Source organism: Ammospiza caudacuta, chromosome 1, assembly GCF_027887145.1.
Source record: "Ammospiza caudacuta isolate bAmmCau1 chromosome 1, bAmmCau1.pri, whole genome shotgun sequence".
Taxonomy (NCBI): Eukaryota; Metazoa; Chordata; class Aves; order Passeriformes; family Passerellidae; genus Ammospiza; species Ammospiza caudacuta.
In genome coordinates this window covers 38,743,358-38,767,832 of record NC_080593.1, presented here as the reverse complement: position 1 = coordinate 38,767,832, position 24,475 = coordinate 38,743,358, and the positions used below count along the sequence as shown (strand labels likewise).

Below are 24,475 nucleotides of genomic sequence, written 5' to 3'. Positions count from 1 at the left end.
AGGGGACAGTACTGAGAAGGAAGGAGTAGCAGAAAGGATTGATACACATGCACAGGCAAACTGCATGTCACAAGAACATTTACCTAAAAGCACATTATCTGAGCAAGACAATAAAAATTCACACCTCTACACAGACTAAAAGTAGGTACAGAAATCTGGAATTGAGAAAACTCCAAAGTTTAACACCAATAAAACTGTCCCACTCACAACAGAGAGACTTAAATAGCAAGCATAAACTGAAATTCCAATTTCCTTAATAATAATAAACACCTTGCTCTCTCATCTTCCTTCTCCAGAATGTACTAACCCGTACAATATGGCACAGTTTTGTTTTGATTCTAGTTCTGCCTTTAAATGTGGTCTATGCTAACATCATATCGCTGTATGACTTGGAAGGTGAGTATTAATTCAATATACCTGACAGCTAAACTATCAACAACTGTAGGTTTGCACATATGCTCAGACACAGGGGAAGTATGCTCTTAAGCCCAGACAAGCTTTTAGGAAAGTATGAGAATTGTGACAGAGGGCACTTTTATCTCCTTGGCTACAGCATACTAACAGGTATGTCATTTACCTGTTGATCCAGAAAGACACTGCACTGTCCTCTTGTCAAAAAGATAGCTGAAGAACTTATGAAGTAATCACAGTTCTGCAGGGATGAATATCCTCCCATCCTTTGACCAAAGAAATCTTGAATCTTGCCTGAATCTTGTCAGGCACTTCACTGACAGCCAACGACTTGACCAGGAACCAGCCCTGGGACTACAGCCCCTCACATCTTTTCCTAAAATTACTGCCTGCAAAACAACAGCTCTATCAGATGTCTGAAGGCTGAAGTTCAAAGCCAAACTCAATATCACTTAAAGAATGCCAGTCAGCTCGCTGTCCTCCCACAGCACCTGGTATTTGGCAGCCTGAGGCACAGAGCAGGAGAGAAAGTACCATGAAAATTGTCTGCTCGAGCTCTTTCCAAAACAGCAGATCCCTTAATATCAGAGGTACTTCCAAAACTCAGCTCCTTCTTAATATTAAACATATTCTTAAACAGGGACTTCTGCCTATCCAAAGGAAGTCAAGAAGTGCTTTTTGACCCTTTGTGCTGCTTGTGAGCTTATTCACTAGAGAAACTGTTGGAAGAAATTGGCTCTCCTGTTTTCCAGACGATCCGTTGAATATGTGATGAAAGGGAACATGTTGTCCCCTGGCCACTGGCACACGAAAGGAATAGCTACAAGGATTACAAGTGGGCTTTGGGCCATATGGTGTGTAGGCTTATTGTAGGAATTTAGCATTTTTTAGACTCCTACTTTCCTGTCAAACTGGTTGAAATTAGCCACTGAGCTTCCTCTCTGAAGACTTCGGAAACAACACAGCGATTGTATAATTTTTTGCCATTGAAAAAACAGATTTAAAAATTACATTAAAATAATATAAAAACTAAATATCTGCTCATCATAAAGGAAAGAAGAAGTAGTAGCTATAGGAGGTGCTTCCACAAACTAGGACATTTATTGGAAGCTGTAGCTTTGATAAATGTGAGCTTAGCATTACAGAAATGAGTATATATTACAGCATACAAGCTTACTGCTATGAAGGTTTAAAATAGAGTTCAGAAGCTAAGCCAGTTTAAATACATAGTAGTACTTCATTATCCTTCCAGAGAATGGTACAGAGTACATATGACTGTCATATAAAAACATAATCTTATTTGCTATTTAGCTATTTCTAGAAACCCAATATTATGTTAGGATGTCTGCAAATATTACAAATAGTGTTTTGTGAATGAAACAATATATCAAATAAAATAATATAGTATTGAGGTCTATACCTGATAAAAGGTTTCTAGCCTCCAGACAGTCATACCAGAAATGAATTTATTTTAAATGTATAATGACTATATCTACTCAATATGTTCATGTTTTATTGATACTCAGTCTGGAGAGGATATAAATTGTAAACTGGGATTGTAGACCAATCTGAATGAGCATAGTCTGGTGTGGAGCGGGGGGGGCATTAAACATGGCACAGTTCCTCATCCACTGATGCCAACACCACAGGCTTGGCAGTTCATTTCAATTGAAAAAGTTTCATGTAGCACTCAGCTTAACAATATTATCTATTAATCTGTACTAGTGCTCTGAATTATTTTAATGGACCTTCAATTGCCTACCAAAATACCTTCCGACCCCATCAAAAGGTGAAGTTCAACTCCACAGACCTTAGAATCAAGCTTGTTTTGGCTTTAACAGGGGTCTTGCAATATTCCCCAGTGCTCTGCATCCCCCATGGTGAAGGGAGATAGTCAAGCCATCAATTCATTCAAACTACAAAAGGGGTGTACTGGCTGTGCACCGACCTTCTGGCCTCTGCTGGAACACACACAGGCACAACTTTATAGCTATGAACATGAATAATTTCTGGAATTAGGCATAAGGTATGCTATGGCCTTATACAATTGTTTAAGGCCAATTTGGCAACTGAAGATTCCTTGATTAATGCAGGATGTGCAGCATGTATATACTTGTTGTAGGCAGCTTATAGATGCCAGGCATAAAGAATACTCTCCTCTGAACAGTTTGGCCATAAAAAAAAACCAAACAAAAAAAACCCCAACCACAACACCAACCACAAAGCAAAGAAAAAAACCCCACAAACTTAACAAAGGAAAAAAAAAAAAAAAAAAAACCAAAGAAAATGAAACCATCCCAAAAATAAACACACATAAATAGAGGCATACATCAACATGAGGGACAGCACAGATCAATTGACATTCATTATATCATTCCCTATTATTGATTGTTGGGAGATGCTCAGGAGAAAAAAATGTCATACAGTGGGAAGGAAAGTGGACAGTGATTTAATATCAAACACACATGTAGTTAATTTATACCAGGGAAGACCATATCATGTCCAGACTTGTGAGCACCAAAACAGCAGACCTGACTTGCTATCTCTGTGGTATCCCAGAGAGGCTTTGAGGAAAACAGGTGCCCACAATTCCTAAGAGTGCTGACAGTGGAGAAAGGGTTGGGAGAAATCAGGAAGCAAGTTTTATGAGTTAGGCTGAAGCTTTGGGCTCAATCTGTATGCTCTGGAGTGTATTGATGAGAGCATAGTGAAGAAACTGGTGTACAGAAGAGCTCAAATTTATTTTGAGAGGGATAATTTCTGGATTGAACAGAGTTGATACTGGTACAGAAGTCACGGGGCAAGGGACCAAGGGGGAATAATCAATCCATATGCAACCTTTTGGGATATGGAAGCAGCCAAGCTTGCCATGTGTACATGCAGTGTTTCTCTTTAAGTTTATGTGAAAATAACACTAAAAGAGTGTTAGGACTCTTCTATAGACTGTGATTGAATCAGTTCCTGAAAGCAGTAATAATATATTCTCTCTCAAAGAAAAGGAAGTTTATTTGACTTACAACTACATTATATTATCAGTGACAGATCTGCTTTAGGTTAGGGGAAAGGTTGGTATGGCAGAGATAATAACTACCATGTTCCAACCATATTCAAGGGCTTGGTGAACCCTGAAACAAAAGTGACAAAGAAAACCAGAAATCTGCGAGGAAAAACAAGTAAGAAACACGGCGGATAGAAATAGTCTATTGCTCTCCCTAGACACACTTAAATAAAGAAACATCCAACAACATCTTGATTATTGGACATCATGATACAGAAAGGTATGTTAGGAATCAAGTACAATCAATCAGAATTCCACTTAGGACTGAAGATGACTGAAGAGTGGAAGAGACTCCAAGATGATGAATCATGAACTACAATTGAGGCAAAAAAGAGACATGCCTGTAACTGAGGCAATAAAGAAAAAAAATCAAAACAGGCAGTTAGGCAGAATCAGAGTCAGCCAAAGACACTTGTCCTTATGTCAAGCACAGACACAAAGAACAAATGTTATTAGAATACCTTAATTTATTGACCATGGCTTTTAACTACAGAGCATTCATCATAATTATCAGAGTCAAATAAGCCCTTTCTCACCACATGAAATGATTAAATAGTTTGATTTTGCAATGGTAAATACAAGTGTAAATTTCTTTCAAAGCTCAACTCCAAGAAAATTAGGCTCAACAAAATTAAGAAATTAACAAGAGATTCACACACTCTCCATGGAGTAAATAATTAAAGAAATAAAATCAGGAACACTGACACTGAGGCTATGTAACTAGCACTGGTTTTTCAGGGACACAAAGTTTAATAATTGCCTTCTGAGTGAGTTTTTGGTCCACACACAGTGAGAGGACAAATATGCTGAGTGATGGTCAATAGCTCAAATTCAATTTTAACCTGTGGTAAAAAAGTGACAAGATTGATAGTAATGTGCCATCCATTCTCATCAGTCACACTTAGTCCTCAGACTTCTATTATCCACAAATCCTGCTATACAATCAAAGAGAGAGAACTACTGAATTATTTATTAAAACTGACACCATCAATTATGACCCCATATAAAAAGTCACCAAGCAGCCATTTAAAGAATTAGAGTGCACATTTTGGTAACTTTTGACCAGGTTAACAACCACTCTGGTTTGGGACTGGGTTGGAAGCTCTTATGTGTTTTATGCCTGGGAAGTTAAATTTGAAAAAGCATCACTTTCTGCCAGTACAAAGTGAAGTCTTGTATTTCTGGCCAACAAAATCCTCCAATAATTCATTTTCCTTTTTTTCCCTCCCCTCCCCCATATCACCTTTTGACATAATCTGACAAGCTTGCAGAAGTATACCTAAAGCAACAGCCTTGGAATAGTGTTTCCACATTGGAAGGCCAGAAACAGTGACCATCATCAATGCCAAAAACCGCAGAAAAATAAATGGGGTACAGGCAGTATATTTTGGCAACCAGCTGGACTCTTATACCAAACTTCTGATGCTTTGGTACAAGAAAGGCATGCAGTTGCCTTTGTCCATTTCAGCACATGAAACCCCTTTCAATTTACACATGATTTTAATGACATGTCTATCACCTTTTAACATCAGTGTTATTAAGTTCATGTTTTCAGAGATGTGAATAGCTATACCACTGCTATGCAGAAATTCCAAAATACTAACACAACACTGCATTCAGAAGAGTGGGTTACATTCCCAAAACATCCTGTCTAGACAATTATGCAAAACCATGGCCCACTGAGGTATTTCCCAGCATAACCTGGTGGCCCTTGCTCTGAGTAAATACAGCCCAAACACAGCTATGAAAGTCACTCTTTCAACAGCACCCAGCAGCAATGGGGAAACCTGGAAGCAATCTAATAGAAAAATTATATATATGCCCAGCATGGAAAGGTGCCTAGATTCATGCAGTTTCTGTTATGGATGGTTTATAAGACAAAGACAGCACCTATACCAGTAAATTAAGCATGCCAGCACTGTCTGCTGGCACTAAGGCCAGCTGGCTCAGAACAGCCTGTCCATACTCCATCATCCTTCAAAGTCTACAACTGCTGGACAGGAATCTCCTTCAGTCTCCCTTCTCCCAAGGCACGCTCAGAATTTATTCAGGAGAATACTGGTGGATGATGTGCAAAGCCTTGCCAGATGGCTCCAATAAGTTATTAGTATTTATAACAACAGTCCAAAAATGCATTCAGGAGTTGATAATTTTATCCATGTAAACCCGAGTGACACATCCAGAGGGCCCATCTTCCCCTTGTAACAAGAAAGGGAAGAACATGAACAAATAAACTGAGAGGTAACTAAAGTGCCTAGAACAAACCATGAAGCACCACAAGGGACAGACAACTTGTTACCAAAAATATGAAATAGTTAGTTTTCCTAGTACTTAGGAATAAAGAACAGAAGCTATCACAGCAAAAAGATGCTCTCAGCTTCAAGCACTCAAAATATTTTTGTTTGTCTTAATGCTATTGCTATTTTAGGTAATAACCATTACAGGGAGTACTTTTCCCAAATTCTTGCCACTTATAACCCAGTAAAGTCCCCAAGAATAAACTCAGTTTTCTCCCTAATTTTCAACATTTATTGTCAACAAGATTACATGGTTAACATAGTCTCTTTTAGTTTCTGTGGTATGAAAAGACCACTGCTATGTCACACGCTCTATTACTGGCATTTTTAATGATGAACAGATTCACTAACTGCAAGGTGTAAATAAAGTTTTTGCTTAAACTTATGACTATTTACAACATGAATGTTTATACAAGAACAAATTGGCTGCAGAGGTGCTCGTGTTAAATTTATCCTCTGAATTAGTTACTTATAGAAGCTATTTTCAAAAGGGTTTTCAGCAATATTTATTTCTTACATGAGGAATCATGTGGCTGTTTAGGAAGGAAAGCCTCTCTTTTAAACACTACTTGGATCATCATCAGCAGGACATCCCTCTCCTACTGTTACTCTTACCTAAAACAATGTTAAAGTTTCTCTGCCTGCTTTTTAATTAATAAACTGTAATTAAATTATAAAATTCCAACTGTAATAATAAATTTACTGGAGCAAACCACTCAAAGTCAGAAGCATTAACTCTTAAGGCTTCAATTTAAGAGAAGCAAAGCTCACAGTATGGAATGGACCAAATTATCCACAAATGAAATTAAAATGCTTTATAAAGTTAATGGACTGCAAGGAACAACTAGGGTTTTTTTTACATATATATATTTGAACAAATTGAAGCAAGAAAAACAAAACCCACCAAAATGATGCAACAACTGTATTCCAGTTTGATCAATATACTTAGGCTTAAGGCAAAAATCTTCAAAGAGTCTCTCTGAGATTTGAGGTTAGGTTTTGGTTTGGGGTTTTTTTAAAACAAAAAGTTTTGAAACAGAAGAAACATTGTTTAATGTGCTCATAATTTTTTAAATTTTATTCCAAAACTTCATCAACTTGAAATTTCAACACCAAATTACATGTATATGATATTGACCCATATGTTCTTATTTGACAGACTTCCTGATTATTTTTCAAGTAAAAAATCATCCTTTTTTTTTTTTTTTTTTTTAATGCGGTCTATATGCTGAATTAATGTCCCCCAAACTTCTTGCTATACATCCCTCAGATAAATTCTTCTTTGGTGAAAGATGCTTTTGTTTTCCATCTCAGGAAAGCTACTTCTGCCTCTCAAGAGTCATCTTCTGAAACTTAGTTAATTTGAAACTTAGTGCATGTGACACAAGTGCAACGAGCCAATACAGGTCCAGACTTTTTATTCGTGTATTCAACGCTCATTCTTTATGTAACCCACACAGTGCTCAGTGTGTCATCAGCAAGGCCCTTTTCTGAGGATTGAGTACCACTGTAAGGCAATTAAAGTTTAAGCGTATAATTTACTCCTTTTTTTGGTTGATCTATTTACCTACTGCTTTTAGAAGAAAATGAAAGAACCAAAATGTTTACTGCTCTGATAGAAAAGAATATTTTTGAGTAATAAGTGTGGGGGTTATTTAAACTATTTACTACCATCCTGGCGTTCCAGGGAGAGAGTGCTAGTGCAGACAGGGATCCTCCTTCATGCAGAGCAGGAGCCACACCACTGCTAATAACAGAGGCTTGGCACCTCTGCAGGATGGCTCTGAGCTTGAGTGCTGATCGATCTCTTCCTGTATTTGGGGTTGGATGTGTCTGAGTATGTGAAACGGGTTATAAGTTTAGGAGGGATTTCAGCTGCATCTATTTGGAAAGTCTTAAGGTGCTGGCTGGCTCTTGGTTTTCATTCAAAAGGACATGGAATAAATCCAAAGGAGTCCAGTAACTTTCAAATGTGTAAAAAAACCCAACTAAATTGTTCTGTATAAAGAAGAATTCTTCAAGACTGTATATACACTTCAGTAAAACAAGCAAGTGGAAGCACTTAACAGTATTAAACTTTGCTGTTATTAAAAGACAACAGTCAGCCAATTTCATTTATAAGAAGTCTAAATATAAAACAGTGCAATCCAGGTGATAAAAGTAGTTGCATGCTGCTCAAATGAAGTGGTTCTGTAAAATTTTTAATCAAAGATTTAATTAGTGAATTTAAATGTCAGGCCAAAAATTAACTAATTTCAAAAAGGGCAAAAGTTGTGCACATCCCGTCCATGGCTTCTCTTAAGTTCAACCTTTAGTTTCAATCAGTTATCTGCAAACACAAGCCATATTCTATTCCAAAAAGAAATACTGCACCTGGTTTATTAAGCTATAACAAAAGCAAAGTTCGCAATGAACGTGTTTATCCGTTATACAGAGGTAAACACACAGAATATGAAGCAACCATCACACATTGTCTGTTTCTAAACTGCATCTCACCTTCATTGCTTCAGCCCACAAAAAGGATAGAAACTGAAACTTAGGTTATATTAATGACCAGCTCAAAAAAATGCTGGACTATTTACGCTTTTCAACAAGAAAAAGGAAACAAGCAACCCAATCCCAAAAACAACAAACAAGTTACAATTTAATTATCACAGAATTCCAGAAACAGCAGAGGTTGACAAGGTCCTATGGCCCAAACTCCCACCTTAAGCAGGGCCACCTCCAGCCAGTTTCCCAGGACTGTGTCCAGACTTTTTTTCAATATCTCTGGGGATGGAGACCCCACAACCTCCCTGTGTGAGCTGAGGCAATGCTTGGTCAACCTCACAGTAAAAGAAAAGTGTTTTCTGATGTTCAGACAGAGCCTCCTGTGTTTCACTTTGTGCTTGTTGCTTCTTGCCCTGTCACTGGCCACATCTGAAGAGTCTGGCCTCATCTTCTTGCTATTAATACTTCACTTGCCTAAGATCTCCCTGAATTTTCTCTTCTCTAGAGAATTTCATTTTATAGAAGCTGTACAGCAGATGCCATCATAAATGATGTTGTACAACATAGGTTTATCTTGCCTCCAAAAACATCTTTTGGGTTAAAGTAGATTTCCTGTCCAACAAAATCATTGAAACCAATAAAATTTGAAGAGGTGAAGAAGTTAGCTACAATTATTTGATATTTCCCCAACATATTACTTTGTTTTTGGACTTTCTGGGGTTTTTTTCTTCAGGAAGAACTAAGGAATAAAGAAGCAAAATGGACACCTAGCTGAAGGCTTGCTTATGTATAAACTTTCACTGGTCAAGAAAAACACATAATTTAAGACTATTTTTAGCTGAAATGGTCAAAAAGTTGAAAGAACATTTAGAAACAAGGTTTCCATTGATTCAGTTTAAACATCAATAGACTTAATATAACCCTAAGACAGAAACTAGAGAATTAAAATCTGGACACATTTTAATTAAAATCAGTCTAAAACTAATTCAACCAATTCATCAACTTTTGCAGCCTGCATATTTTGAAAAAGTTGATGATTCAAGTCACTGTGTCAGGGGTATGAAAGAAGACACAGCAGAAGCTGGAAGAGTGAAAGGCTTGCAAAGCCAACTGTTTTGCTAAAGGGTGAGTGAAATGGTGGGCAAAATTAATCTGCAAACTCAGTGGAAATTTTAGGATTGAATGGTATTTACTCTTGAAAAACAGATATTAAAACACTGTCTCTCCACATATAAGGAGCACATGTATCTTGTTCTATTTAATGGACAAGCATTTTTCAGGTTTTTCTTGGTTTTATTTTTTGTTTTAAAACTTGCTTCCAACAAATTCAGCGAAGTAAGATTGAAGAGCAGTAACAGCAAATCTTATGCAATTGAGTCTTCACTCCATTACTTATCACACTGCACTGCTGTTTCCAATTCCATTTTGTGTCAATCGATACACAGCCAGAAAGAATGCCTATCTTGTAGCCTTTGTAATTGCTACAATATAAATGCTGAAGTTACTTACCTGTATCTTTGATAATCATCTGATTAAACATTTTATTGTTCAAAAACAATTGTCTTTCTGCCAGATATTTTTTCCTCTTTTCATATTTGCATAAAGCAAGCTGTAATCAGTTTGGTAGCTTGTATAACATGCAACATTCACCACACTTCTTCAACACATCCATTCATCCCAGGAAAAAACCTTTTCATGTATTTTTTTTCTTAATAACTCAGTGTAAATGGCTGCTAAAATCTGACATTATCAGTGCCCCTTATGATAAGAAAAATGAAAGCATATCCTGAAGTAAATTAATAACCCAGCTAGACAGCTTCTGTAGTTGGACGGTCTCACATCACTGTGCTGCTTACTAATCATGCCCGCGTGTTTTCTCTTTGAAACATTCTTCTGTTGCTGAGCTATAATAAACAAACCATGTATGGGTGATTATGCCACTGCACTAACAATTATGAGTTGGCCCTTTTCCATTTTGCTTGTTAAAATCTGCATTAGTCATGTGGAAAGCTACTAAGCCATACAGACCCTAAAAATGCTACAGGAACGTATGGAAGTGTTTAGGACTGAAAACAAGCCATTTAAGCACTTATGTTTCTTAGCCACAGGACTATAATGCATATGAAATAACAGAATTAACAAACAAGTGGTCTCTTGCCAGTTAAGTAATAAACTGTCCTCCTACAAAGTAATAATACGCAAACATCTTAGCCATGAATTTATGAATTGTCATAAAAAAAATCATTCCCTTTACTGAAATCACTAAGGCAAGTTTACTTTTACTTCTTAAAGTCTTGAAAGTAACAATTCTATAATTTTACTGTGCTTTTTTTCAAGGTGCAAATTCTTGGCATATTTATAATATAGTCTGTCTAGTAGAGTTACATCAGTTATTAATTTAGTCCAGAAATTGCATCAAATTAACATCCTAAATAACTAAAAAACTCCAAACAAACAGAACCCACCTACTTCACTGGAATATTAGCAACAAAAAATTGCTAAACACAGATTGCAAGTTTTCATGTGAATTAGGAAAGAGTCAGTTTGACAGTGCAGAAAAGAACAGCAATGCAAGTATAAGGATATATGCAGCTGTATCAAAATTAACTAAGTGTTCTCAAGGCTAAGAAACTCCTGCAGCCAATAATTGTCAAACAGCACAGGATGAAAAAACAAATCCTCTCAAGGGGTAGTAGGTGGAATGAAGTGCATGCATTCTACTCAACAGAAATCTTTTGAAATTCACAGTAAAATCTCGAAGACCCTAGGATGAAAGGGGTTATGTAAATTGAATAAAGTCAGTCCCAGTTTTTGGGACAGCCCCATTGCTTTCTGGGATATAGAACTGCATTGTTGCATACAGCTGATCATCTCCCTTAAAAAGCCGTGAAGCTACCAGGAATACCAACAAAATCCAACCTTCTAATATATAGCAATATTTGCATATTTCTGCACTGTTTCTTTGGGCGCTGAGCTGCTTGCAATTCCCCAAGCCCAGAGGGAAAAAATCAAAGCTACCTTTAAAACCACCATGAGATACGTGGAGCACAGAAAAACCCTCAGAAGTCACAAGTCCTGGTACAGATTGCAAACCCCTCAGGTGCTCCAGTCAGGTCAGGTCACAGTGCACAAGCAGTCATATATATGGTAACAGTACAACTGCCACAAGCAACCAGCCACACAGAAGAATTAGGACGCGTTGACAAGAGGAACTCAAGTTAAAGTATTTCCCTTCAGCCCACACGTAGGGGGAGGAGGAACCCACTCCTTGGAAGCCCTGTAAATACTCAGCATGTCTTTACTACCGCGTCCATTAGTGGTATTTCTACATAGCGATGACCTCGTTCTTTAGCACAGTGAATAAACATGAGAGGGAAAAAAATAAAGTATTTTGGTTGTGTATTTATCAGCATTTGGGCTCATTTAAATACTACTTGAATAACAATTATCTTTCTCAGCTGAGCACAGCATCAGGTTGGCAGACTGTGCTTCACTTCTTCTCAAAGTGACAATTAACCTTGATATCAGTCTGCAAAGTGCTCTGTACTGGCAGCAGAATAAAATTATCATTATCATATAAATCATAAAGATTCTACTGAAACTGAGATAGCTGTCATCCCTCAGCTATTTGCATTCAGTAAGGAGCAAGCAGGTTGTTGTAGAACATCTTCAGAATGCATCATCCTACAGCCACCACATTGTGGGCTTTTGAGGCCACATTTGTAGCTACCTGAAAATGCCAGCCCCACATGTATGCCAAAAGAGTCATGGTTAATATACATTATTAATTAAATATCACTTAGGAAAGTTTGTGATGCAGAAGGCCATTACACTTGAATCATGAATTTAAATCTGATTTACACCACGGTAATTCCAGGCACAAATGAGATTTTTGAGTTGATTTTGTGATGCCTATCAGCTAGACAGTATTACACAGCAATGATACTGGTTATCACCTAATCTTATTCTTCAAAGTCTGCAGCTTACAAACAACAACAAAAAAGTAGCAACAAAAAAACCCTAAAATTAACTTCGTTAATGCTGGATCAAAATTCAAAATAGATCTCTTGCACTGATACTTAATCACTGTGTTGATAGATTATTGAGGAATGTACTCAGACAGCTAGAATTGCAGAAATCACGTCCACAACAGCCCATTGAAATCCCATACTAAGTAAATACATCTTCCCTTCTAGGCAGCCTGGACATGCTGGGAAGGAAGAAGATTGAGTTGTCTTCTCTAAAAATTTCCCACCTTCAAACATGTAATGACAAGCGACTGTGAAAATGTTTACAGCCATTTTTGATATGACACTTCATTTTTGTAATGTGCACACTGTGTGTCAAAGTGTTTTACTGTTCTTGCTGCTACCAACAGGACATTGCTGTGAATGAGACATGGCAGTGAAGCAGCCCTCTTTTAGAAACAGTTTTATAGACTGACAGGTCTTATTTTATGTGTAACAGAACACAAATAAACAAACAGCCAATTATTAGGAAGGGCACCTTGGGTGTTGGGTTTTCACCCCCACTACAGCCAAATATTTTCTCTGAGCCAAACTACAGCAGATCTCATACAAGTACCTCAGGAAAGGGAGACAAAGAACCTGCTCTTTGTACCTGAGGCACAAAGTGACTCCAGGGATTGTTTTTGGCAGGCAATGTGGCAGACTGTATGCAGGAGATACAAGAAGCCACGGCTCTGTTTCTGACCCAACCAGCAGTATGAGTTCTCTGAGAGGTGCAGTGCCAAGAAGTGCTCTCCCATGAAGCATTTTGAATGACCAAACCCAAGTGTGTCCCATGATCCCTGCCGCAGAAAAAGGAACATGCTCCAGTGTAACATGGAGCAAGGCTAACTTTTCTCCCGCAACCAAAAGCCAGACACCCTTCCAGGAAAGGTTCAGTCATGAATGCCCTGCCTTTCAAGCTATCCAACAAAATCTGAAATAATGGGAAGGTCCATTTTCACACTAGAGTCTCTCAAAATTCCTGTGGAACACTCAAGCCCAGTAAACTCCAGCCAACAGTTTAACCTAGCACGCTTAATGAATCCCACCCATGGTTACCTCATGCTGCAGCAAAACCTGGCGCTGCGTTCACTGCAGTGACTCTGAAACCAATACTCCTACAAATCCACCCTGGCTGCAAGCCCCAAATTTGGAAGGTTTGTTTAAATCCCTGGTTTGCAACCCTAAACACCACAGCTATGAGCTTAGCAATCAATTATTTATATCAACAAATCTGAAACTGCATATGAGGCAGACATCTAATTTTCCAGTCTTAAACTTCTCTGAAAATTAACTGCATTACATTCCATCTATCTTCTCTGGAAGGGTTCTAACATGCCTAATTTTGTAGGCAATACATATATTTATCCTATATAGGCTACCTAAGATAGTAAATAATGAGACTGTACAGAATTTTAAAATTCTCTGGATTCCATCTATGGTAAATTAACCATGCAGTTGACACTATACAGTTATCCCAAGCATACTTTAATTATTTTTAAAAAATATGTATCTATTTAGCTCTGAAGCATAAAATTCTAAATACTGCTTTCTTATGTGTAAGCAGACTAATCATAAGCTAGTGTAATAACACACTTAAAAATAAAGCCACTTTAGAATTAAGACAACTTAAAGAGTAAAATCCAGTTTGTTACCATAGGTTTTGTACATTACCCATAGAATTATGATATATGCAGAAGATACTGCACTATTGTCACAGAAAGAATATAATTTCCTTTGACAATTTTAAAATTATAATAAAACGGATAAAAATCTGTATTAGATTTATGATGTGAGCATTCAGTGGTGCTTACTGTCAGTACCTCCTAAACGAAAGTTAAATCAAACACCAGCTAATCTAGCAGAAATAAAAAGCCCTCCTACCCCAAAAACCAATGTGTACTACAAATGAGGCAATCATTTTGAAAGAATGGAATTATTCACTGTTTCTTCCCTGCATAATAACATTGTTTTCTGATAAATAAATTTTACTAAGCAGTCACTGCTGAATTTTATACAAAGAGACTGCCTACAGCAAGATAATCCAGAATAAATACCTTTAAAAGCTTTAAAATTCTTAGAGGCTATGCTAAACTCCAAATTCTATAAAAGTTACATAAGACATAAATAATTTAAAAATCCAATACAACAATAACACCCAAACCAGAAAAAACCTTTAGAAATTTAAGATTTGAGTTGTCAGCTGTGTCATTACTCTAAGAGTAATTGCTGTAACTGTGTACAGTTTATTCTTCAAATGTAACTCAATCTACTAAACTGAACACAAGCCCTTGTATTTCAGTCTTACTTACAGAATCACCATCTTGGCCACCACAATATTTACAACATTAAAAGGCTACAAGTGCCATGAAAGCATATTATCACTCACCTATAGCCTTCTCTAGGCACAGTATGCATCTCCAGTTAACAAAGGCCACATAAATATGGCTTTTGTGCCAAGCAGACAGTAAATTATGTATTTGACTACACATTTCTCCCTAAAAAACCCCAGAATGTTAACATTAATCAGAGGAAACTTCAGATTCTGGCATAAACTTGACTGTCGCATAAAAGGTAATATTTAAAATACATAATGCCTTACCACACAAACACGAGCTGCCACATGTGAGGCACTGCTAAGCATGGTTTCTATTAAGCCAATACACAGTAACTGGCTTCTTTCCAAGCAACATGGAAGTATTTAAAAACCCTGTTTAATCCAATTCCACAGCCTTGAAACAAAAATAAAGTGCTGCAAGAACTGTTAAAATGAAAAATTAAAGGCATGTAAATAAGTGAAAAAAAAATTGTCAGAGAAAATGAAAACAAAGATTATTTCAAGTAGATATCTTAATTGTAATTAGTAACATTTGGCATATTTATATGATTCAAAGCTGCAGCCAATTAGATACCCCAAAAAGCTTGTAACAAAGCTGCAAATGTGTAAGTACAGCATAAATAAGTTTTATTGCTCACCAAGAAAACAGCATCCAGATCAATTTCATAGTTTGTTTCCAAAGTATTGCAAAGCATGCTCTGTTACTAGGTTCATGACTTCTCAGTCCTAAACTGCAGCTTTTCTGCCAGAAGATTTTGGAAAACAATTTCATTACATTCAATCTATCAATTGTTAATCTCCACACTTTCCATATATACCAAGAGCAAAAGAAAAATTACAGCATTGCCTTAGACTGTCACGAATATGCAAAAAAATCCAAAACAAAACCAGCAACAACAAAAAGCTAAAACAAACAAACAAACAATACCCCCTCAAAATAAAGTGCACTAAAAGTTAATAGCTGTTTAAAAGCTGTACAGCTGTGGTATTGGAACTGAGAAAGACTGATTTTTTTTAAAAATAGATTTCCAAGGGGATGGGATTTAAGTATTACAAGGAAAGGAAGAATTCAAATTCTGCTCAAATGTGGTTTACTGAAGACAACAGTGTTATGCACTTATGAGATTGTGCCATTTACTGAAGGAAACAAATACTTCATTATGCTGTCAGCCCCAACCAACAGAAAAAATATCTTCCATTTCTCTCATTTATTCAATAATGAGTAAATTACTAAAGGGTAATGAGCTGCTAATAAAAGCATGTTTTTTACATGATTATCACAAAATGGCAGTGCCTGCTTGTTCAGTGCAGTAGTACCTAATACAGTCAGACTTTCAAATAATTCTCCTCTATCGAATTTCTGTAAAGAAATTGACCCTTACATAGTTCTCATACTAGAAATTAGTTTACATTTAGGGAAAAAAAAAAAAAAAAAGAAAAACCCCACAAAAATAGCTAACTATATATAAAATCTACACATTCAGGTATGTCTTTGCAAAGTCTTCTAGCAATGATGTAAAGTCTCAGTCAAGGTGGTTTTGCTTCCCTTGCTGGTAAGCAATGATTGTTTATTTAATGCACTTATTTTAGGGGTTGGGGGAAGGGTTTTTTGTGTGTGTGCATTGCATGAGGTTTTTATTGAGGAGATTACAAAAACATGCATATAAAACACCAGTTTTATAATAAAATCAAATTCTGGCTCATAGGAAAAAACAAAACAAACAAACAAACAAAAAAATCTCCCACCCTAAACCAACACCTTTGCTTAGCTATTTAGGAGAAGGCAAAAGAAATGTCTATGAAAGGTGTTCTGAAAAATTCTGGAGCTGAAAGCATTGGGGACTGCTCTTGTACACCGTAGGAGACTGACTTACAAAGACCAGCTGTAACTCAATATGAAACTGCTGGAAAAGAATTTCTCTGTTCAGAATTCCCCGCTCTAAAAGCATCAAAGTGTTTCGTTTTACCCTTGTTACAGTTATTCACACCACCTTCCCCAAGTTACAATTTAAACCAGAGCTTTAGTTATCTTCTACACGAAGCACATCGCAAATATCAAGGAACCCTCCCATATCCACCACAGGCTGCTTTTTGAGCTTTTTTCTGCCCTTTCCTGCTTCAAGGAACAAGTGATCTTCCTGACCCCTCCTTATGCCCCAGTCTCATTTTCCTGCTTCAGCTGTGCCATAGGATGTGCTCTGGCATCTCCCTGACCTTCCAGATCTGCACTCACACGGTGCTTGCTGAAGTACTCTCATTCTTCTCTAACACTAGTTCCTCTTTTCTTCTCCTCCCGGGGGGAGAAGTTGTCATCATTCAAAAACTGGGAGAACTGGCAGAAATCATGTGGAGGTATTGTTAAGCTGGGAGGTATTAATGGGTGTTGTCAGACAGTTCCTTACATTGTCATTGCTGAGTGAAGTTGCCAGACCTGGCAGGCAGCCAGTGGCAGGTTCCCTTTACTGCCTTCCTTTCTTTTATTTCCTCTCCTGCCTTCATGAAAGTTGCTAACATTTCAAGCCACCAATGGCCACAACACATCCTGAAACTTTTGAGCGTTACCTGTAACCAATCCTAAAAATCACTCCACCACCGCAAGCAACAATGCAATCAAGTATATATTGAAAACTTAGTTTATTCAACAACAAAAAAAAAGTTCACTGCTGTCTAATATTTTTTCATATAATAGATTTTCAAAGATATCAGATCACTAAAAAAAACAGCTATATTTTTGATGGCCTTCCAAGTACACTGCATCTTGACACATGGAAGACCCATGAAAAGAAACATCTGTGTTATTTTTAAAAAACAGATGCTTTGTAAACAATACGACACTGAAAAGTCACTTTCACAGTGAAAATAAACAGATATTTCTAAAGAAATGTTTTAATATAGTTACATACTTCAGAGCTTAAAGCATGAACCATGGTTCTGCGCTATCTAAAAGAAAATAACTAAAGGAATGAAAAGCTTACGTATTAAAAAGTAACCTCACACTTTTCACCCAAGCTACTTCAAGGTACCGAGGTAATACAATATAAAAACTTCACCAGTTAAAAAAACCCCACCAGTTAAAAAACCCAGCAATCTAATTCAAGTGACAAAATACAGTATGATTGCTATTATAATATATAATCCCAGTGTGATTGCTAACTTGCAAATCTTTGGGACACGTTTCTTGCTGCTTTTGAAGCAGAAAAGGACTCAAAAGTAAAACATAAAGCTGTTGCAGTAAGCACTGAAATTTTTCATCCATCCTTAGCCTCAGTTGTTGATACATCATGGATTAAAAACCAACAGGATCCTGCACTCTAGTATAAACCTCTTCCATGCCTATCTTTTTTGACTAAGTTGTGCTATTTGCTGTAAATTCTAAAGAGACAAGACTAAGGTATATACAAAGTTCTGTGTCACATGTTCTCACAGAGGTGACTAGCGACAGATCAAAATAAGTCTATACAGGCAGACAGTAAACTCCATGAGTAACACAATGGGAAGGGAGCCTGAATTCAGGCTGGAAATGTTTGCAAAGAAAAACGTTCAGAGAAAGCATTTCTTACTCCACTTTTTCATCCTGCTCACACATTAGCATCACATGAGTCACAGCCCTGCCTGTGGCAACACACTGATGCCTCTCCAAGTCAAACAATCAAAATCACTGAGCACAACTGCAGGGCAGATACTTGCTGTACCTGCTGCTCCAGGTCCCTCCACTTCTCCCCCTCTGCATTTTAGAGCAAGGCTGACCATCTTCCCCCACCCAGTCCTTCCTATTGTGCTCCCTTTTGTCTTCTGCACCTGACACTTGTGCCATCCCTTTAGCTTTAAAGTAGCACTAGGTAGGAGTATACACATGGCCCCAAGAACAGTAACTCAAATTGTTGGAATTCACATAATCCCATGGAGTTGTGAAGACGCCAGCCTCAACATTTCAGCAAAAACAGAATCAAAGCAGTATTAAATAGAAATGTTGGACTCCATACAGTCACTAATAATACAAGAGATATCCATGAGGCACACTGACCTCTCTCCCTAAGTCAAACTGATAATGTTGCCATTCCACTTGGCTCTTCTGAACATCATCCCAAAGGGAACTGCCTTAAGTTTTATCAGTGTGATTCATTTTCAAAAGCAAAATACTAGAATCACATATGCCGCCTGCTTATCAATTTTGCAGACAGTATAAAAAGCAAGGAATTAATGTAATGATTACAAACAAATGGAAGAGATAACACTATACACAGGATTTTAAACTGATTGTTTTGGAATGAGAATCATTCTGCCCACTAAGCTGCACACTCCTTAACAGTCCCAAGCATCACCTACATTGCTAGAGGGTAAAAGAAATGAAATGTAAAGAACAAAAGAGGAATTGCAGTAAATACACACTAAAGAGAAGAATTATGAAAAACACACCAGAGAACAACAAAAGAAAACGTGAAGGGGAATATAGGTAAGATCAGTGACTTAATAGGAAAATTTTGAGCAGTTGCTCCAAGTGGTGTCCACAGAGAGCTGCTATTCACTTCACGCTGGCTCTCCTTGTTTCCAGCTTCTAAGTTCACATTGAAAGAAGCTAAAAATACATGAAATACTTTCCAAGTATTATTTTCCCATGTAAGCAATTGGTAGAAGTTGTCACAGAGATATTGTCCTCTTGCCAGTGAGAAGGGAAATACTATACAAGAAGTTGTAGTCTATGAAATCACTTGTCTCATGCACAATGCAGCCGAAAATATGGGGAAGCTTGAAAAGGCATTATTTTAGCTACAAGTATTTCCAACTGTTCCCCTCTTTCTGTAAGGCAATATAGGAAAATGACACTTAAATATGAGGATCTTATCACCTGTGAGAAAAGCTATATTCTGCAATACTCAGGAGCATAATATGTGTGCCATTTCTAGCAATCAAGCTTTGATATTTCAATGAGAGGGAAAAAAAGACAGGAATGGCAAATGCCTACAATTTAGGTGTACCATCTCCTGACAAACTGAAATTTCACAATGCTGCAGATTTAAAACATAAATGGTACTGCTTTGAATTCAGGACTGTCCTTGCCAGTAAATTCAGCTCATTACAAAAGTAAAATAGGGGAAGGAATGGGAAAACACATATTGAAAACCATCCAGTTCTTTCTGTTAAATGTGAAGTATAACAGGCTTTTTTATGACATGCCTTCCTCCAAAAATAGCAATGATTACACTGCTCACCTCCCACACCGTCCACCCCCCTCCCCAGCTTGGCTTTTTTTACATGTAGAACACTACACATTCTCAGTCCTGAGGAAGGAGCCAAGAGGACTCACTCCATTGCCCAGTACCCAAACTACAGAAAAGGAAGTAGGGAGGCAGGCGACTCTAATTTCTTATAGTATTAAATAATTTAAAGCTGAAGTGACAGATTTTGCAGGAACTCTGAAACCCACAGCTTTCCACAGTTTTGGAAAGACGCTGCAAGTCCCAGCAGTGATAATCTGCCGATTCCAAGGCACATTTGTGAGCAAGACTTTTTTGTCTTCCAAACAAACACAACGATTATACAGTCTATTCCCTTCACAAGGATGAGGCAGGGGAAATGTTAAGATCACAGCTGCTGCAGCAGTGGAAGCTGCAGCTGCCTTGGAGATTGCAGTGACTGTGTAGCCTGCCATGCAATTGAGGGATGCTACTGTGCTACAGATACTGTTCCATTTGGGGCTTTTTTCATGAATGGAAGAAACCTGAAGTTTTGGCCTGCTGTAGTTAATGAAAAGTCTTGCAAATTATTTTGCAATACTCCACCTAAGTTCCAATTCAGCTCAACAGCTTTTTTACCACAACTTCCTAAGTAGCTATTTAAGAGAGCTGTATTCTTGAATAATACTTTCTTCACACCTCCTATGACATTTAGTTTTCAGAATTATCACATTCCTATTGCCTAGTCATTATTTATTTTACATATGAAGAAGTACATACAGTGAAAGTAGGATGGAATCAGAACCATTTCAAGCAACCTACATCTGGAATGAACTTACCTTTATGAAATATGATTAGGCTTTTTAATAGAAAAAGCTAACATGTCTTTTTACAATGACCTAAATTTCACTAAAACTAAGAAAGGATCTATCATTACTTTAAGATATACTGTACAATAGCTCAGCTTTCCTCATTATTCTAAAGAATCATGCCTGGCTGATGTATTTATTTTGTAACATTTAACTATAACAGAAAATAGATGAAGTTCAAATGAAAACACTGTTTAGACTGTGTCAACAAAGCATAAACTAAATGAAGTGATTCTGCATTGACTATAAAAACATATTTGCTAATATTAAACTTACTAATGGTTATCTATCAATCTACCACAACATGAAGTAATTCTGCATCTTAAGAACTGCGTTAAAGCAGCAGACACATGAAGTTAGATGTGATTTTGCAAAACAGCATCATGGAGTGCACTTTATTGCTGTTTTATCATTAGTGTAAATAATTCAACAAACCCATGAAACCTCCTGATTACTTGGGTTTTTTTGTAAATTGCAAGTCACTAAAGGGCTTTCCACCCAGACAGCGAATGCTTACTTCACACTTGCTACCAAAAAAAATCAAATATAATAGTATCATGTATACTGAAACAACTGCTTTGTTATAAAGAGAGGGCTTCAGAAAACCAGAAAAAAATGACACTGCTGTAAAAACCTGTAAGCCTTTTACTCTCAGTTCAAAGACTTAACCATTCTTCTACAACAGACTGAAGTTTCATATTCATCTCAGCAAATCAATCCGCTAATAGGCATCAGTCATCAACACCGAAGTAAAATCTGCCACATGAAACAGCTTTGATGTGATTGAAGACTCACACATAGTCGTAAGCATGACAGAACAGCTTAGCTATTAAAATGTTTTATCCAGCAAAAAACTGTTCATTCTAATTGACTGAAATACTCTTTGAATGCTATTATTGCAAGGCTACTTCACTAAGCAGCGCCTTGGTACACAGCCACTTGACTTATATCTTGAGATCCAGCACAACCACATCAAATCTTGTTAGAGTATTTTCTTACACACACTTTCGTCAAGAGACCAAAACAATAAAGCTGACTGTCATTTTTACTACCAGTTGCTTAGTTAATTCAATACCGAAACATACTGGGATTCATTATAAACGCTGCATCCAATCAGCCATTTCTATCAATCTTTCTTTTTAGTTCAGTAACAGAATGAGACCTACTAACCACATCAGTTGAGATGGGTTGGCAGGCCTGGGTGGAAGCTATTCTTCTGCACTGAGCCCAACCCCTCGCCACGAGAGGTGCGGTAGCAGGGATTCCTTTAAACAGCAATGTGCAGCCCTGGCCCAGCTCCAACACTGACCATATGTCACAAGCTGACAGATAAGAAGGCCGAGACAGCCATCTGAAAACAACTGTACACAGCCCCAGCCACCAGACAGTGAGGGTTTCAAGGTCTACCTCATCATTCATTTCAAAGCCGACTTTAAACATACCAGAAGGAAATATACTTGACAAAAAAAACACAAACTGCCCCCTCAAACCAAACCAAATCAAACCACAACAAAATGAAACACCCAAACCAAACAAGCACACAGTCATTATCAGAAAGTCTATATGATGCTATACTCTAACTCAGGAAGTGTCCATTGAATATCAAAATTGATTGCAACAAACACAGTCAGAAAATTACTAACAGTTTGTCCCTATAACACTCTCTTTCCTCCATTATATTCACAGTGTATTAACAAGTTGCAAAGAAAGGAACCAAATATACCCAGCGACTGCCACTAAGATTACATTTCACAGAATCAAAAAAAATATTACTGATTTAATATCTGAAATGAAGCATGATTTGGTATTTGTCCTGTATCTATTAATGCATCACAGAGTTCATCCATTTATGCCACTACTTTGGTTACCAGAAAGTATGTCATATCAATTATTTATACGTAGGCAACATATTATCTCTCAGGTCTTATTCCAAAATTACTAAATTATCAGCACAAAGGAATAACTAAAATTTACTTCAGTCCCCTATGCAATTTCCACAGATCCACACATTTAATTTTCATATTCCAAATCAATAAAATCCAGGTGAACTTACCTACAGTTCGGAGGAGGGTCTAATGTAATTTCTGCAAGTTCTTTCTGAATTCTTTAAAAGAAAAAAGAATACTATCAGGACTTTTTTTTTCAATCTGTGTTTTTTCAACTTTATGAACATTTTTACATCAATCAATAGTAACAAAATATAATTCTTAGAATTTCTGTCTGAAAGTCTATCTATATTGTTTCATGAAACTGTGCGAGAACATGCAGAATAAAAACCAAATATTTTCTGAAAAATGAACATCCAATATGGAACAAATGCCATGAGCAGCCACCTAGAAAATCACACTTTTTCCACAGGTCAGGAATCTCAGCTCCTTGGCTCACTTACACAATTACTAAATATCTCATATACCCTCTTTCTCTATTTCCCCTCCGACTATATGTCTTGCAGTTCTTGCCCTCCAGAATATTTAGCTTCTTAATAATGAATATTGTACTGGCAGGGAAAAAAAAACCCAGCTCAAAGGAAAATTGCCCAGAATAAGCCCACCCAGGACTTCACAACCTCCTACATATACTGGGGGGCTGGTATCAGCTTCCCCCAAAGGGAAGTGCTCCAGCTCCCTGGTCAGCCTGGGGACCTGCTGCTGGACTTGCTCTGATACCTGCCTTCCTTTTACTGAGGGGATACAGTTGGGTAAATGCCATCCCAGACACAGTCTAATGAGAGCTCAGTAAAGGCAGATAAATCTCTTTCATTTGTCTGTGGACTATGCTTCTGTTAATACCTCCCAGGAGGCAGCCCAGCCTTTGTTGCTGCCTCACACTGAGCCTGCTGTCTGCCAAGGCCCCCACATCCTTCTGAGCAGACACGATCCCCAGTGTGCATCTGAGCAAGGGGTAAGTCCTCCTCGCATCCATGGTGTTCATTTGTCCTTGCTGAATTTCATGAGTTCTCTGTCAACCCCCTCCTACAGCCTGGCCTGATCCCTCTGAGCCGCAGCCTTGCCCCGGTGTGTACAAACTGCTTGTCATCTGAAAACTTCTCAGTGCACTCTGCCATGTCCTCCAGGTCACCAATAAAGACATTACAGGCATCCTGCCAGAGCTCTTCCTCCAGGGAGAGCAGCTTCGTTGTTAAGGATTTCTGGATATTCCCAGGCTGACGCTTCCCAGCCAAGTCCTTGAATAGCTGATCTCTGCCACAGCTGGCAATGGGGGCTCTTTTCCCTTACACCAGCATCTGCATCAGAGCCAGCATCTTGACCTCTGAAGAAATTTAAGTATGCAGAATACGATACAGAGCTCCCAAAGGAACTCGTAGGAGTTTACAGTTCCCAAAGACTTGCCAGATTATGATGCCATAAGCAGGACTGTGAATGCCACCTTCCCTATAAACTATAGCCAAGGCTTCTTCCACAGGCTACTTCAGTGCAAAAACATAAATATGTAGAAGGAGGAAGGAAAATAGAAACAATTCAATACATCTTTAGCAGTTTTTTTCTTGCCTTCTCCTTCACAAGATTTCATGCACAGAGCAGATTGCTATTTCTATTATTCCCTACACTAAAAAAGAAATAATAACACTATAATACCACTCAAATTCCTGAGATAGGTGCTCAAGCCACAAGCCAAAGGTTCAGGCCTGACCTACACATATCTTGTTAAAAACGACTGTTATCCATTTTGCATATAAATATAGGTAAAGAAAATGGTTCATCAAAATAAGCATTCAGGTATATTGGCATGTATAAAATAAAAAAGAGCAGTTTAATTCTTTATATATTGCTACAATCCAAACACAATCTTGCATGTTTAGGAGTCTCA

General features: G+C 37.6%; 1 protein-coding gene across 4 annotated transcripts in view; it reads right to left on the bottom strand.

Annotated features, from left to right (window-relative positions):
• The window catches only part of LOC131559528 (ubiquitin-conjugating enzyme E2 E2), a 201,840-nt gene that overhangs the window by 166,084 nt on the left and 11,281 nt on the right, over window positions 1-24,475 (bottom strand). For all 4 annotated transcript variants that reach the window (XM_058807927.1, XM_058807936.1, XM_058807944.1 and 1 more), the window contains exon 3: window positions 22,701-22,751. In XM_058807927.1, coding sequence (XP_058663910.1) covers window positions 22,701-22,751 — 51 coding nt within the window. The remainder of the gene's footprint in view (window positions 1-22,700; window positions 22,752-24,475) is intronic.